This window comes from Chiloscyllium plagiosum, unplaced genomic scaffold, assembly GCF_037043375.1.
Source record: "Chiloscyllium plagiosum isolate Xiang-an unplaced genomic scaffold, Cpla_swu_hap1 HiC_scaffold_32, whole genome shotgun sequence".
NCBI lineage: Eukaryota > Metazoa > Chordata > Chondrichthyes > Orectolobiformes > Hemiscylliidae > Chiloscyllium > Chiloscyllium plagiosum.
The window spans coordinates 42,665,831-42,683,051 of record NW_028270170.1 but is presented as its reverse complement, the minus strand read 5'-3'; the positions used below and the strand labels follow the sequence as shown (position 1 = coordinate 42,683,051).

Here is a 17,221-nt window from a genome sequence, read left to right as displayed (position 1 = left end):
ATTCAAAATGTTCAATTTGTCATTTTATGATCCACTATTGGAATAATATTGCTAACTATTATAAAGCAAATCATCTTCTGCAGCCCATACGACATTTCATGTGCCAAGCTGTCGAATGTTCCAGTCTACTTAAGAAGCTATATCTTGTCAACATGCAAACAGCTGGGTGTGGTGATATACAGTTATTGTGAAATCACTCCCATCAATCTGTTTGATAGGATGTCTAGACACAGCAATCAGGATGCAGTCAGGTTTTTCAAGTAGAAATTGCTACCAGTAATTTATTATTGAAGGACTTTTATTAGGAAGACAGTGATGGAATGGTAATGCTACTGGATTAATAATCCAGATCTGGAGAAATGAGTTCAAATCCCTCTATTGCAACTGGGGAATTTAAAGTCAATTAATTATCAAATCTGAATAAAAATATAGTATCAGTAATGGTGGAAATATTACCAGATTATTGAAAAATCCATTTGGTTCACCAGGTATCCTTGAAAGAAGGGAATCAGATGCCCTATTGCAGTCTGACTGACATGTGACTACTGACCCACACAAGATGGCTGACTCTTAACTGCTCTCTGAACTGGTCTAGTTTGACTTATCAAGGGCAATGAGGGATGGGCAACAAATATTATCATGCCGTGAATGAAAATGCAATGGGTTTTAAAAAGTATTATCTTTCCCTTGATTTTCATTTCTATCACATTACATATGTCATCATCCTCTAGCTCCTCTTTGTCACATTTCTCTGAACCTTTCTAATATATGTCAATCTAATGCAATACTCTGAAAGTCATCTGATGAACTTGAATTATTTTTTTTCTCCCTATTCCTCCCTTCCTTTTCATCATTTGAAGGGGTTCGACTTTTCTGTTTTACAGTTCTATAAGCAGGCACCAGAGGCCCTACTTATTTTAGCCAATTATTTTATCTTCAGGTGAGATACTGTTAACTGAAGGTCAAAAGGCCATTCAAACACAGAGAATCACAAAGGAGTCTGTTACCATCTTTACCACATGACTATACTTCCAGTGGGAAAATGGTTGATTTTACCCTCTCCATCCTGATCTCTGCAACAAATTGCAATGTTCAAGCTGAAGACCTGATAAGTATGTTTGAAGATTTTGAAGGCATCAAGAGGTATGGGGAAAAAGACAGAATACAGCACTGAGATAAAGGATTACCCACGGTGATAGAGGCAAGCTCGAAGCGTTGAATGGCCTACTGGCATGCATGTCTATGATAGGCTTTGACAGTGGACTAGCACTCCAGATTCTGTGAAATTATCCTTTGAAGAGGTCAAACTGTCCCCACATTTAATATACATTCTTAACGTTAAATAACGGCACACATATACACAATTGGCCTAAGGCAAACTTCAGGATGAAGCAGGTGCTTTAGTGTTGGAAAAACAATTTGACAGTCCAGAAGAGGGTGAAGCCTTTTATACCATGTAGGTGTCACATTTGGATAATTCTAACACCCCAAAGCTTCTTAAAGGACATTTGCCATTTCTACGCTTTTGTCAACACAATGTGCTCCAAGGCCAGAGCATTGTCAGTATGAAGTTATAGGGTCTCCCAACAATAAAGAACTTTTATCAAATTTGTAAACATGCATACACAATATAAATTTATTCCATGCTTTTGGGTCATGGCATGTTGAAAATTACAAGACCCAGATTGTACAGATTAGATTAGATTACTTACGTACAGTGTGGAAACAGGCCCTTTGGCCCAACAAGTCCACACCGACCCCCCGAAGTGCAACCACCCAGACCCATTACCCTACATTTACCCCTGCCCCTAACACTACGGGCAATTTAGCATGGCCAATTCACCTAACCTGCACACATTTGGACTGTGGGAGGAAACTGGAGTACCCAGGGGAAACCCACGCAGACACAGGAAGAATTACTGTGTGGAGTTTGCACAGTTGCCTGAGGTGGGAATTGAACCCCGGTTTCTGGCGCTGTGAGGCAGCAGTGCTAACCACTGTGCCACCGTGCCGCCCACAAACAGTTAACTGGGGGTCAGTTAGATCAATTGGCTGAATGGCTGACTTACAAAGCAGAGTGATGCCAATAGTTTGGGTTCAATTCCCACACTGGCTGATCATAATCTCTCCCATTATCTGGGGCATGATGATCCTCATGATAAACCACCAACAGTTGTTTCTCTAATGAGAGAGCAGCCCCATGGTCTGGTAAGACTATGACAACTTTACCATTTACAGGTAACTAGAATTGAAATAGTCATTTCAGTCCAAACTCAATATTCACCCTTAGCACCTCAGGAAATCAAAACCCATCTTGACAGCCTTTAATGATCATTCATAAGTTTTGTCTCCTTCTGTCACATAACCATACCTGAAGTGTTGTTCGAACTGTCACTATTAACTTCAGCCATGATGGAAATTTTCCAATCATTTTAGTGAGGAAGGACACAATTGTGTCCCCATAATCTGGTTTGTGGAACTCTGCTTCATTCAGGCCATCAATTAAGAGGATATAGTCTTCATCTGCAATTTTTCGCTCTGGAAGGAAAATAAAATATATAACTATCAAAATAACAATGGGTTTTCATGTACAAAATTGTTACAAAACTCAAAACACATTTTTGTTACAAAGCATACATTAAAGTTAGCTTTGATTTAATTCAGGAAATGTATCAAAATGGTGGAACATCAAATTATATGCAACTGCCAGGCAGATGAAGAACAGACTGGGAATGAGACTGGTCACTGAATGATCAGGCCACACGTTTCATCTGGAGGCTTAAATCTGGCTGTAATGCTGATTCCTCGATTATTTGCTGACTGAAAGACAAACATGAGTAGACTACTTGACAGTGGAGTTCTGGGCTGTAACCGCTGACACAGATTGGGTATGTCCAAGAAATTCAGTATCAAGATGATATTCCATGGGGATTAGTGTGTGCTGTTTATGGAATTAGCACAAGTTCAAAATCTGTCTATAATACAATGTAAAGCACTGTATTACATCCTACCACATGGTATTACTTGAAAATACAAAAATACTTAAAGTACTTTATTACTCTGGAAAAGCGTTACTTCGAGAGAATAAATAAAACATGAAAATTACATAACATTCGTAGTGAAGATTCCCGATGTAGTACCATTTAGTGAGTCAACAGGCCTCCATCACACAATGGATTCACCAAACATCTTATTTTAACAAAAGGAAATTGATTTCCATTTAAATATCTGTTCAGTGAGGAACACATTTCCTGGCAGAAAAACAGGCTGCAATGCTTCATTGTTGAAATTCCATTTCAGCTTTGGGAATATAGAGTGCTCAAGTGCACTGTATAGAGATCTGGCTGAAACGTTAGCAACTGCCATGGTGTTTCATAACCCTTGCTCCCACCCTTCTTGGCTTGATATTCATTCCATCTTCTTTAACCAGTGAACACAATGTAATTGCATTACCATTTGGCAGAAGTCTTCAAGACTGGAAAAAAATCTCAAAGACATTTCAGGGTATACAATCTGTCACAGAACAGTACCATTTTCATGCAGCATAACTCTGGACCATACAAAATCTAGGAGACAAACTTCCTATTTTTTTTAAAAGGACGACTTTGAAGGAGACAGCTACTTCACTGACCATCAATATAATTTACAGACCATAGATACAACTTTTGAGGAATACCACATATGCTTTATCAGTTTTTCTATCAATTTTATGAACAAAGCAAAGGAGGTAACCAGGTATACCGGAGATCACAGTTGTTATAATTTCTCAACTACTGCAACTTTCTGACAGGGTTCCTTTAAATAATAAGCAACAGATATCTTGTTTTAAGAGAAGTGAAGATAACTATTAGTTCTGTGTTAAAAATCACATAACATCTGGTGAAGGAGCAGCGCTCCAAAAGCTAGTGCTTCCAAATATACCTGTTGGGACTATAATCTGGTGTTATGTGATTTTTAACTTTGTACACCCCAGTCCAACTCCAGCACCTCCAAATCATGACTGTAGCTGTCTGATCATTTTCAAAGACAAAGAGGAAATCATAATATGTTTCAGTACTTATTGCTTGAATAAAATAATAAATTGGCTAAAATCAGGGATTTCTGTCATCAAGCTTAGGCATATAGAGTCATAGAGTCCTATAGCACAGAGACAGGCCTTTTGGCCCAAATTGGTCCATGCCAACCAAAATGTCCATCCATGCTAACCCCATTTCCCGGCACTTGCCTCATATCCATCTAATCCTTTCCTATCCATGTATTTGTCTAACAACCTTTTAAATATTGTTAATGTACCCAACTCAAACACTTCCACTGGCAGCTCATTCCATATGCATACCACCCTCTGCGTAAAACAGTTGCCTCTTAGGTTCCCTTTTAGTTTCCCCTCTAAACTTAAACTGATGCCCTCTAGTCTTTGATTTCCCAACCCTGGGAAAATGACTGAGTACATTCACATGGTCCATGTCTCTCATGGTCTTATACACCTCTAAAGGTTCCCTTTCAGTCTTCTACACTGAAGAAAAAAAGTCCTAGCTTGCCCAACCCCTTCCTATAACTCAAACTCTTGAGTTCAGGCAACATCCTTGCAAATTTCTTTGCATTCTTTCAGTTTAATAACATCCTTCCTACAGCAAGGTGACCAAAACTGAACACAATACTCCAAGTGTGGCCTCACCAACGTCCTGGAAAACTGCAACATAACTTCCCAACTTCTATACTCAATGCGCTGACTGATGAAGGCCCTTGTGCCAAAAGCCTGTCTACCTGTGACTCCAATTTAAGAAAAAGTGAATGTTGACAAATGCATTGTCATTGGAGGTTTTGACCATGTTTGCACAAGTTTTAATTATATTTAATGGTAGGAATTGGTCAAAGTAATTTAATTATTTTAAAAGAAAAGGTGTGTAAAAATGACAGAATTTAAATGGAAATCAAGCCATGGAAATCATCCAAATTTTGTTTTTAAATGGATGAATTACACAATCAAGAGAACATTACTAGAAAGGGAGATAGCGTTTGTAATTTCTGCAGCTGAAATGGAGCATCGATTAGATATAAGCTAAAGATGTACCAATCCCAATGATAAGCTTAAACACACAACCTTAGAACATTCTCCCAGACTAGAAAAATGGTTTATCCATTCTTGTATCAGTCACCTGAAAATTATTTGAGTATATTACAGGCTACCAAATCATGAAGAGTTATAAATTGAACTGCATCTACTAAATTGAGACAGGCACCATATGTCTTAATTTAGTCCAGTACAAGCAGAATAATGAAACTTACAATCCAGCAAGTCTGGATTCAGAGTTGGGTCCTGGAAAAACGACTGTACATATCAATGTAATCAGCCTACCTGGAATTATTCTACAGAATTGTATGTTATTCTGTTTACACTTATTTTTCTTCTTAGGGTTTCTGTCTGGACCACATATTTGTTATGCTACCGTAAGCTTGCTCTACCCAGAAATCACAGGAAAATTGTAAAATGCTGTGTAATGTTCACTTGCCTTTGCAGGGAGGGATCAGGCGAAATAGCATCTAACACAAACAATGCTTAGGTAAAAGATTTTCAAATGAATCTCAAACCCATCACTGTAAAGTGCCCCAAAGTTAAGTGTCCAGACAATACGTCTTAACTAATTCCTAGAGCTTAACTTATATGTAATAAGATTTGACCTACCTTTGCGCAGGTTATCAAGTGGTTCAAGAACTCCTCTTCTAAATGATGCCATGGGGTCTTGAACACAAGAGCGTAAGCTGAGCATACTCTGTAAATGTGGTTCTCGAAGGAGCTGCTCCCTATACGCAACCAATTGGGGTGATCGACAGAGCAGAGCTGCAACATTATGTACAAACTCTGGGACTAAGCAGGTGTAGGCATTGTCTGCTTGGCAATAATGATAAGCTACCACCTGGAAAGAAAAGTTGAATGAGTAGATTCATCTTTATCTAAATCTATAAAATGCCCTTTAGAGTCAATAAAGTCAACAGCAAATGCCAAAAATTTAATCTGGTGGAACTTTATTCTTGGGAAATTCAAATTTTAACAAAATGCTGCAGAACAAATTACAGCTCTTCATTGAATTTGACAGCATTAGACCTGAACTTTAAAAAAAAAGGTTTCTGATTAGCTAAATAGTAATGTTAATGCTTTGAAGTTTTGACAAAACTATGATGCAATTTTGGTTTGATTTTACACATTTGAAATATTACAACTCATCAGGCATCATGTTGATGGTCCTGGCATCAGTAATGATTAAAGTGCAAGTGAAATGTTAAACAAAAGTGGGCAAGTTGTACTGAAGATAACATGTATTGGGACATGAAACAATACTATTCAAAGACAGTTCATTATATATCTTTTAACAGATATCGGGGGGAAAAAAAGTCCCACACCTGGATTCAACCTGAGATCCAATAGGGAAAAGATCAGTGTGACTTACTTCTCAGTGGAGGTACGTGTGATTAATACAAACATCAAGTATCTTTCTAGCTTTGCCAAATCTTTGTGTGTGAGGGAGAGAGAAAGAGAGAAGAGGGAAGGGAGGACAGGGAGTACAGAAAGTGAGTACAATCATGACAGAAGTCACAGGAACAGAGAAAGGGGGTGAAGGATACTAAGATGAATCAGACAGGTTAAGGAGTTCAAAAGATACGAACAGACCCGTTATCATTGGAACAGAAGGTCTATGCAATCACATCATCTGCATCACATCAGAAAGACAGAAAAAAACAATACCTCACATTTATCCAAATTAAACTCCATCTGCCACTCCTCAGCCCATTGACCCAATTGATCAAGATTCAATTTTAATCTTAGATAACATCTGAGAGAGGTACATTACTTGAGAAGATTCTGAGAAATACGATACACATTCATTTGGAAAGACAGGGCTTGATTAGGAATAGTCAGCCTGGTTTTATAAGTGGGAGATGATGCCTCACAAATTTGTTAGAGTTCTTTGATGAAGTGACCAGGAAGGTTCATGAGGGCAGTACGGTGGACACAGTCTATATAGATTTCAGTAAGGCCTTTGATAAAGATTCCATGCAACCTAACCTTCCACATGGTGGACTGCTGTGGAAGGTTAGGTTGCATGGAATCCAGGGCAAGCTGGCAAACTGGATACACAATTGGTTTGATGGGAGAAAGTGGAGCATAATAGTGGAAAGACCTTGTTGGACTGGAGGCTAGTGACTAATGGAGTGCCTTAGGAGTCGGTGCTGGGTTTGTTATCTATGTCAATTATTTGGAAGAGAATGTACAAGGCATGAGTATTAAGTTTGCTGATGACACTAAAATAGAGTGTATCAAGGACAGTGAAGAAGGTTATCAGAAATTAGATTAGATTAGATTAGATTACAGTGTGGAAACAGGCCCTTCGGCCCAACAAGTCCACACCGACCCGCCGAAGCGCAACCCACCCATTCCCCTACACTTACCACATACCTAACACTACGGACAATTTAGCATGGCCAATTCACCTGACCTACACATCTTTGGACTGTGGGAGGAAACCGGAGCACCCGGAGGAAACCCACGCAGACACGGGGAGAACGTGCAAACTCCACACAGTCAGTTGCCTGAGGCGGGAATTGAACCCGGGTCTCTGGCGCTGTGAGGCAGCAGTGCTAACCACTGTGCCACCGTGCCGCCCCAAATTACAGCAGGACATTGATCAGCTGGGGCAGTGGGCCGAGAAATGGCAAACGAAGTTTAATATAGATAAGTGTGATGTCTGGTATTTTGTAAAGTCATGTTAAGGTAGGAGTTTCATGGTGAATGGTATGGCCTAAAGAAGTGTAGTGGAACAGACGGACCCTGGAGTTCAGGTGTACGGTTCTCTGAAGTTGGAGTCACAGGTAGACAGGGGAGCGAAGAAGGCTTTTGACACACTGGCCTTCATCAGTCATGGCACTGAGTATAGAAGTTGGGAAATTATGTTGCAGTTGCATTGGACATTGGCGAGGCCACACTTGAAGTATTGTGTTCAGTTTTGGTTAGCTTGGAAGCATGTTATTAAACTGGAAAACTGCAGAAGAAATTTAAAAGAATGTTGCCAGGACTCAATGGTTTGTGTTATAGGGAGAGGTTGGACAAGCTAGGACTTTTTCTTTAGAGTGTAGGAGACTGATGGGGGATGTTATAGTAGTGTATAAAATCATGAGAGGCATGGATAGGGTGAATGCATTCAGTCTTTTTTCCCCAGGGTTGGGAAATCAAGGATTAGAGGAAATTAGTTTAAGGTTAGAGGGGAAAGAACCAAAGGGAACCTGAGGGGCAACCTTTTTTACACAGAGGGTGGTACACATACGGAATAAGCTGCAGTGGAAGTGATTGAAGCGGGTGCATTAACAACATTTAAAAGGCATTTGGAACACACCATGGATCGGAACAGATAAGAAGGATATGAGGCAAATGCAGGGAAATGGGGTTAGCGTGGATGGACATTTAGGTCAGCATGCACCAGTTTGGGCCAATGAACCTGTCTCTATGCTGTAGGACTCTGTGACTCTATAACCTTCTTCAATGTCCACTATACCACCAATTTGGTGTCACCTACAAACATACTAACCATGCTTCCTATATTCTCATCCAAATTGTTTACATAATTGACAAACAACAGTGGAACCAGTACTGATCCCTGTGCAACACCACTGATTAAAGACCTCCAGTTGAAAAAACAACCCTCCACTATTACCCTCTGTCTCCTACCATAAAGCCAATTTTGCATCCAATTAGCAAGCTCACCCTGAATTAGTTTACCACGTGGAACCCTATCAAAGGCTTTACTAAAGTCCAAGTAAACAACATCTACCACTCTACTCTCATCAATCTTTTTGGTTACTTCCTCAAAAAAACTCAATCAAGTTTGTGAGATAATATTTCTCTCACACGAAACCATGCCTAATTCTCCTTGCCTCTCCAATTACATATAAATCCTATCTTTCAGAATCACCTCCTACAACTTGGCGACCATCAATGTCAGAGTCTACAGTTCCAAGGCTTCTCCTTACAATCTTTCTTAAAGAAAAGCACAACTTGAGCCACATTGATCCAAATATTTGAGTGATTACCATAATTAAAGATTTAACAACATAAAAGTATCTATAGTATAAATATCTTTTCTCATCTTACTTCAGTGTAAATAGCCTTTTCAAATAATTGCTGGATGACTCACTCATTGACAATTATAAAAGAATTCTGATTGAACCCAATACAGTCTGGAGTCAGCCCTGATTTTCAGCTTTGTTTGTAATTTAATGATAGAAATAAAAGATGCATTGGTACTCGGCAACAAGCATAAAATTAGTCTCGGCAATACGATAAAACAGCGAAAAGGACTTTGAGTTGATGAGAGGGTGCTTTAATATTGATGCTGTGTGGGTTTCCTTAGAAAATTGTCTTCAATTCACCCTTTTTGTTACTTTTGGACCCAGGATTCTGCCCTTGAATTTTAAACTAAAGCAATGAGTTCTTTCAGACTTCGCTTTTATTCAGAATAGAAAAATTACTTCCGCAGCCTGTACTGAAAGCTATGTTAAACATACAATTGGCAGTCAGAGAATGAACAATAATACAAAAAAGGCATTTTATAAATGATTCATTTCACATTCTAGCTGGCAAAGATATGAGACAGGAATCAGACATGCTACTCTCTAGCGTGCCAGCAGGTGGTGTTTAATAATGAATTGTTTATTGATTTGGTCTCCTCAAGATGAAGAACAGAGAACAGGCTAGAGGTACAAATTCACAATTTATCAGTCTGCAGTTCAACAGACAGGATTCTTATGATGGTACTGTAGTGTCTCTCTTTTGGACCAGAAAGCCCAAATTCAAATCCCACTTGTTCTGAACAGGTTGATTAAAAAAAAAATCTGCAATATACTATATAGTACATTACACACTTCTCAATAATTAAATTTCATGAAAATAAATAGTTGTCAGAAGCAGAGAAGATGTCTTTGAATATCATCTAGAGAAACAGGAGCTTTTGCTGAATATAAACAATGTAAATTTGTACAAGGTTTCTCCCTCTCCTTCCGTGTATCAGGAGTTTAAAAAGGCATTTCTTGATATAGTGGATTGCCCATTCTGCTCAAGTTTGGGAATAAATTTATTAATCAAAATTAAAGATGCACCATTTTGTAAACAGCAACAACAAAAAGTTATACAATACAAATGGAAATATAACAGACTAGCAACTAAAGTAGGTTTATAAACTTGAATAAAGACTTCAATTGGTAAAGCAAGTTTTAATTAACAATGATAGTTATTAACCCTCACCACTGTTAACAGTTTTCCTCTATTTATACTGTATTCTTCATATGCACATACTAAACATGGACAGAGTAGGCCATACTTGAGCCTGCTCTGGCATTCAATTAGATCATGACACATCTGCTTGTTTTGAATTCCACATCTTCATTTGTTCTCAATAACTTTATCCCAACAAGAATCTATTGACTTGCATCTTAAAAATATTCAAATACCTCTCTTTCACCACCTTCTGAGGCAGAGAATTCTGAAGTCACACAGGACAGAAAATTTATTTTCACCACTACCCTAACGGCCATCCCTAAATTTTAAACAATAATCTTGGTTCCAGGTATAGCCATGAGAGGAAACACCCTTTCCATGTCCAGCCTGTCAAAATCTTACAGGTTATTATACAATTCAATCAAGTCACCTCTTACTTTTCTAAACTCCAATAAAAACAAGTCCAAGCTGTACAACCTATCCTCACAAGTCAACCTGTGATTCCAGGTGCCAGTCCAATAAACCTCCTCTGAATCATTTCTATTGCACTTACGTTCTCTTTAAATAAGGAGAACAAAATGGCACATGTCAGAGTGTTGCGATGCTGCAACTAAAATCCTTATATTTTCTAATCATCAATCAAACAGGCTTTGCACACATTGGTATTTTAAAGCCCCCGCCGCTTACCCTGACAAGCAGATCTAGTCCCATATCCATCCAGATGCCCTTTAAATGTTGTACCAGTCTCCACTACTTCCTCTGGCAACTCATTCCATACACACACCACACCTTGCGTGAAGACGTTGCCCCTTAGGCCCCTTTTAAAATTTCCCCCCTCACCCTAAACCTATGCCCTCTAGTTCTGAACTCCCCCACCCTAGGGGAAAGACCTTGTCTATTTAACCTATCCATGCCCTCATGATTTTATAAACCTCTATAAGGTCACCCCTCAGCCTCTGACTCTCCAGGGAAAACAGCCCCAGCCTATTCAGCCTCTCCATACAGTTCAAACTAACCAGATCTGCCAATATCTTTGTTAATCTTTTATGTTTTGCAACATCCTTCCAATAGGAGGGAGACCAGAATTGCACACAATATTCCAAAAGTGGCCTCACTAATGTCCTGTACAGCCGCAACATGACCTTCCAATTCCTATACTCAATATTCTGACCAATAAAGGAAAGCATATTAAACGCCCCCTTCACTATCTTATCTACCTGCAACTCCACTTTCAAGGAAGTATGAACCCGCATTCCAAGGTCTCTTTGTTCAGCAACACTCCACAGGACCTTACCACTAAGTGTATAAGTCCTACCCTGACTTGCCTTTCCAAAATGCAACACCTCACATTTAGCTAGATTAAATTCCAACTGCCACTCCTTGGCCCATTGACCCATCTAATCAAGATGCCATTGTGCTCTTGAGGTAACCTTCTTCACTGACCACTTCACATCCAATTTTGGTATCATCTGCATTCTTTCTAACTACACCTCCTACGATCACATCTAAATCATTTAAATAAATGATGAAAAGCAGTTGACCCAGCACCGAATATTGTGGCGCTCCACTGGTCACAGGCCTCTAGTCTGAAAGGCAACCTTCCACCACCACCCTCTGTCTTCTATCTTTGAGCTAGTTCTGAATCCAAATAGCTAGTTCTCACTATATTACATGCGATCTAACTTGCTAACCAGTCTCCCATGGGGAACCTTGTTGAACAGCTTACTGAAGTCCATATAGATTACGTCAACCACTCTGCCCTCATGAGTCCTCTTCATTACTTCAAAAAACTCAATCAAGTTAGTAAGACATGATTTCCCATGCACAAAGCCATGTTGACTATCCCTGACCTCAGGATTCTCTCCCACAACATGCCCACGACAGATGTCAGGCTCACCAGTCTGTGGTTCCCTGGCTTTTCCTTACCACCTTTCTCAAAATGCGGCACCACATTAGCCAACCTTCAGTCTTCCAGCACCTCACCTGTGACTTTCATTGATACAAATATCTCAGCAAGGGGCCCAGCAATTATTTCCCTAGCTTCCCAGAGAGTTCTAGGGTACACCATCAGGTCCTAGGAATTCATCCACCTTTATGTATTTTAAGACATCCAGTACCACCTCCTCTGTAATATGGACATTTTTCAAATGTCACGGTCTATTTCTCCACATTGTATATCTTCCATATCCTTCTCCACCATAAACCACTGAAGCAAAATACTAGTTTAGTATCTTCCCTATATCCTGAAATTCCACAAGTAGGCTTACTTGCCTCTTTGAGGGGTCCAATTCTCTCCCGAGTTAACCTTTTGTTCTTAACGAATTTATAGAATCCCTTTGGATTCTTCTTAACCCTATTTGCCAAAGGTATCTCATGTCCCATTTCTGCCCTCGTGATTTCTCTCTTAAGTAAAGTCCAACTGCCTTCTAAGGATTCAATCTCAATTTCTCTACTCCAGCATTCTCAACACCTACCAGTTTTGTCTTTCACCCAAATAGGAATATACTGTCTCGGGACTCTCGTTATCTCATTTTTGAAGGCATTCAATTTTCCAGCCGTTCCTTTACCTGCGAACATCTGTACCCAATTAACTTTTGAAAGTTCTTGCCTAATACTGCCAAAATTGACCTTCCCCCAATTTAGAACTTCAACTTTTAGATCTGGTCTATCTTTTTCCATCCCTATTTTAAAACTAATAGAAATATGGTTGCTGGCCCCAAAGTGATCCCTCACTGACACCTCAGTCACTTGTCCTGCCTTATTTCCCAAAGTTAAAAGTCACACTACACCAGGTTATAGTCCAAAAGATTTATGTGCAAGTCAAGACTGTGTTGCTAGAAAAGCACAGCAAGTCTGGCAGCATACGAGGAGCAGGGGAATCGACGTTTCAGGATGGAGCCCTTCATGCCTGAAACGTCGATTCTCCTGCTCCTCGGATGCTGCCTGACCTGCTGTGCTGTTCCAGCAGCACACACTTGACTCTGATCGCCAGCATCTGCACACCTCACTTTCTCCCAGGTTTATTTGGAAGCACTGGCTTTCGGAGTGCTGCTCCTTCATCAGGTGGTTGTGCCCAAATAAACCTGTTGGGCTATTGTTGTGTGATTTTTAATGTTATACAGCCCAGTACAACACTGGCACCCCAAATCATTATTTCCCAAGAGTAGGTCAAGTTTTGCAGCTTCTCTAGGTAGGTACATCCATGTACTAAATCAAAAATTTTCTTGTACACACCGAACAAATTCCTCTCCATCTAACCCTTAACATTATGGCAGTCCCAGTCTATGTTTGGAAAGTTAAAATCTCCTACCATAATCACTCTATTTTATTCTTACAGATAAACAAGACCTCCTTACAAATTTGTTTCTCAATTTCCCACTGACTATTGGGGAAGGGGGAGGTCTATAATACAGTCCCAATGAGTTGATTATCCCTTTCTTATTTCTCAGTTCCACCCAAATAACTTCCCTGGATGTATTTCCAGGAATATCCTCCCTAAGTACAGCTGTAATGCTGCCCCTTATCTAAAACACCACTCCCCATCCTCTCTTGCCCCCCTTTCTATCCTTCCGATAGCATTTCTATCCTGGAACATTACTTTGCCAGTCCTGTCCATCCTTGAGCCATGTCTCTATAATTGCTATGATATCCCAGTCCCATGTTCCTAACTATGCTGAGTTCATATGCCTTCCCTATTAAGCCTCTTCCATTGAAATAAATGCAGTCTATCAGTCCTGCCTCATTCTCTGCTTTGTTCCTGCCTGCCCTGACTGTTTGACTCTGTCCTTTTCCCAACTAAGATTGATCTTTTTCCTCACTATCTCCCTGGGTCTCACCCCCGTACCTTACAAGTTTAAATCCTCCCGAGCAGCTTTAGCAAATCTGCCTGCCAGTATATTAGTCCTCTTTCAATTCAGGTGCAGCCGGTCCTTCTTATATAGGGCACTTCAACCTCAGAAGAGCTTCTAATGATCCAAAAATATAAACCTTTCTCCCCTACACTAGCCCCTTAGCTGTGCATTCATCTGCTCTATCCTCCTATTCCTACTCTCACTAGCTCACAGCACTGGGAGTAATCCAGATATTACTAAGATCTCCTTGTTAAATTCTGTCTAACTTACTATATTATCCCTTCAGAATTCCATCCTTTTCCCTTCCTATGTCATTAGTTCCAATATGCACAATGACCTCCTGCTGATCCCTCTTCCCTTTGAGAACATTCTGCACTCTTTCCGAGATATCTTGATTCTGACACCAGTTAGGCAACACACCAATCTAATTTCTTGCTGCTGGCCACAGAAACATCTGTCTGTCCTTCTGAATAGAGAGTCCCCTATCTACCCTCCCCTGTTACATTTGAGCAGTCTCGGTACCAGAAATTTGGCTGTTCATGGTACATTCCCCTGACAGTCCATTGCTCCCAACATTTTCCAAAACAGCATACTTGCTTGAGGTGGGGATATCCACAGGAGACTCCTATACTACTTGCTTCCCTCTCCTACCTTTCCTGGAAGTAACCCATCTACCTGACTGTATCTGAGGTTTCTCTCCCTCCCTCTAACTGCTATCCATCACACCCGCAGCTCCTGTAAATTCCTCACTGGACCAGCAGTTGGAGGCAACCGATCCATGTGATCCGATAGGATTCACAACTAAAGACACTTCCTGCAGATATAATCATCAGTAACATAGAAACTCTCCCTCATCTCTCACATCCAACAGGAAGAGCACAGTACTCTACTAAAGGCCATCTTTGCACCTTAGCAAATTACAGACCCAGAAAGTAATACTGGCTAACTGCTCTAAAAACACAGCTCCAGGTTAACTTAGTACCTATCTTTTATATTTTTAAACTTTAATCAAGAGACAGACCTCAATAAAACATATACTCAAAAATATCTATTTTATTCACAGATTTACAGCAAGGTTACACTTAAAATCTATGCACTTAGCTTCCCCTGTGCAATGAGCTCTCCCACACAGATTACCCCAAGGTCAGCTGTGAATTTTACTTCTGTTAATTTTTTCTAGATGCACTCCAATGCCCAGAGATGCTTGAACTCAAACAGAAAAGGCAATAGTTGTGCAGATAGGTTTCTTTCTCTGACCATGTGGTCTCTATTTTTGTCTGCCTTCCTCCATTTTAAAGGGCCGTTGTTTTCTCCCCTAAAGTTCCAAAACACTGCAACGGCTTATAAAACAGTAATTTCTACTCCTTAAATACGAGGAAATCACCTCCAATACCTAAAATACTTCAAAAACGAGCAGCTCTTACAGCCACAATTTCTTCTTGTCCTCTATCTTGGAAAGCCCATGAGTCTCTGAAATTTGTTCTCTATCATTTGGCTCGGTAAATGTTACTGAGAAATTGTGTGCATACTGCACATAATTAGACAACAAATCTGTTGTAAGATATCAAAAGCCACTAAATTCTAGAGGGTGGAATAAGATTAAGCCTTTTTTTATTAACTTATTAAGGTAGAATTTCTGTATATAACTGTGAGATTTGTATGTATGTGTTTAACTGTCACACTGCACATTAGGAATTACAGTTCCTATGAAAATGGAAGATGAGTCAAATTTCATTTAATCAACAAAATAGAAGGTATAATGTATACAATGCTTTTTAAAAGTGAAATCTGTAGAAAGATGCAGGAAAGATTTACAAGAGTTACTTCATGGATGATAGCCTTCACTTACAAGGATAGATTGGAGATACAGAGCTTCTTCTCCTGGATGATGTTTGAGAGAAAAGATTTCAAATATGTGTTCAAAATCATGAGGTGTTTAATCAGAGTAGCTATGAGAGAAATTGCTGTCCTGGGCTGAAGGGTCAAGAATTAATGGATACAGATTTAAAGTGACACAAGGTTAGCACTGCTGCCTCACAGCGTCAGGGACCCGGGTTCGATTTCCGCCTCAGGCAACTGTCTGTGTGGAGTTTGCACATTCTCCCCGTGTCTGCGTGGGTTTCTTCCGGGTGCTTCGGTTTCCTCCCACAGTCCAAAGATGTGCAGGTTAGGTGAATTGGCCATGCTAAATTGCCCATAGTGTTAGGTGCATCATTTGGGGGAAATGGGTCTGGGTGGGTTGCTCTTCGGAGGGTCGGTTTGTACTTGTTGGGCCGAAGGGCCTGTTTCCACACTGTAGGGAATCTAATCTAAACAAAGTTCTGCCAAAGGAGTTTAAGTAATCTCCAATTGCAATAACTGCAGAACAAATGAGAGACACAAAATCTCTCTCACAAAACCTATTCTACTCAATGAGTGTACCTGTGCAAATAACTTTAACTATTCAATTAGAGAAACTACTGCAACTGTTTGATTTGATTTCAAGGGTTAACCTCTTCATTTCAGCAAGAAGGAACTGCAACATCAAGTTGAAATTTATTGGTACCTATTCCTAATATTTATTTGTCTTATCCATATTTGCTTTAACCTTGTATCTGTAGTCTTTTTTGTTAGCAACTCTCTCTCTCTTTATTCTTTGGGAACCTTCTGCAGGACTTCAATTGACCATTATTTAACTCGTTTAAACCAAATCTTAAACGCTGGTCAGCTTCAATTTGAATCCTCACAAATGAAAGGCTAAGTTAGCTGTTGACATCGTGGCTGTGAATAGATGCCAATCCCTCAAAACAGTTTTTACTTATGAATTCCTCAATGGTTTAACCCACCTCCTTTCACTTCAGTCCCTCAACCATACTGCCTTGCTCTTCCTCTCCCATGCTAGTCATGGGAACCACCTTCCCTTGTCCCACCTCATCCTTAGATTAGATCACATGATTAGATTACATTACAGTGTGGAAACAGGTCCTTTGGCCCAACAAGTCCACATCGACCCGCCGAAGCGCAACCCACCCATATCCCTATATTTACCCCTTACCTAACACTACGGGCAATTTAGCATGGCCAATTCACCTGACCTGCACATCTTTGGACTGTGGGAGGAAACCGG

General features: G+C 40.0%; 1 protein-coding gene across 25 annotated transcripts in view; it reads right to left on the bottom strand.

Annotated features, from left to right (window-relative positions):
* Positions 1-17,221, bottom strand: part of LOC122540026 (protein TANC2) — a 1,060,344-nt gene that overhangs the window by 190,884 nt on the left and 852,239 nt on the right. For all 25 annotated transcript variants that reach the window (XM_087977936.1, XM_087977934.1, XM_087977935.1 and 22 more), the window contains 2 exons: positions 5,684-5,915; positions 2,372-2,538 (listed from right to left, as the gene is read on the bottom strand). In XM_087977936.1, coding sequence (XP_087834062.1) covers positions 2,372-2,538; positions 5,684-5,915 — 399 coding nt within the window. The remainder of the gene's footprint in view (positions 1-2,371; positions 2,539-5,683; positions 5,916-17,221) is intronic.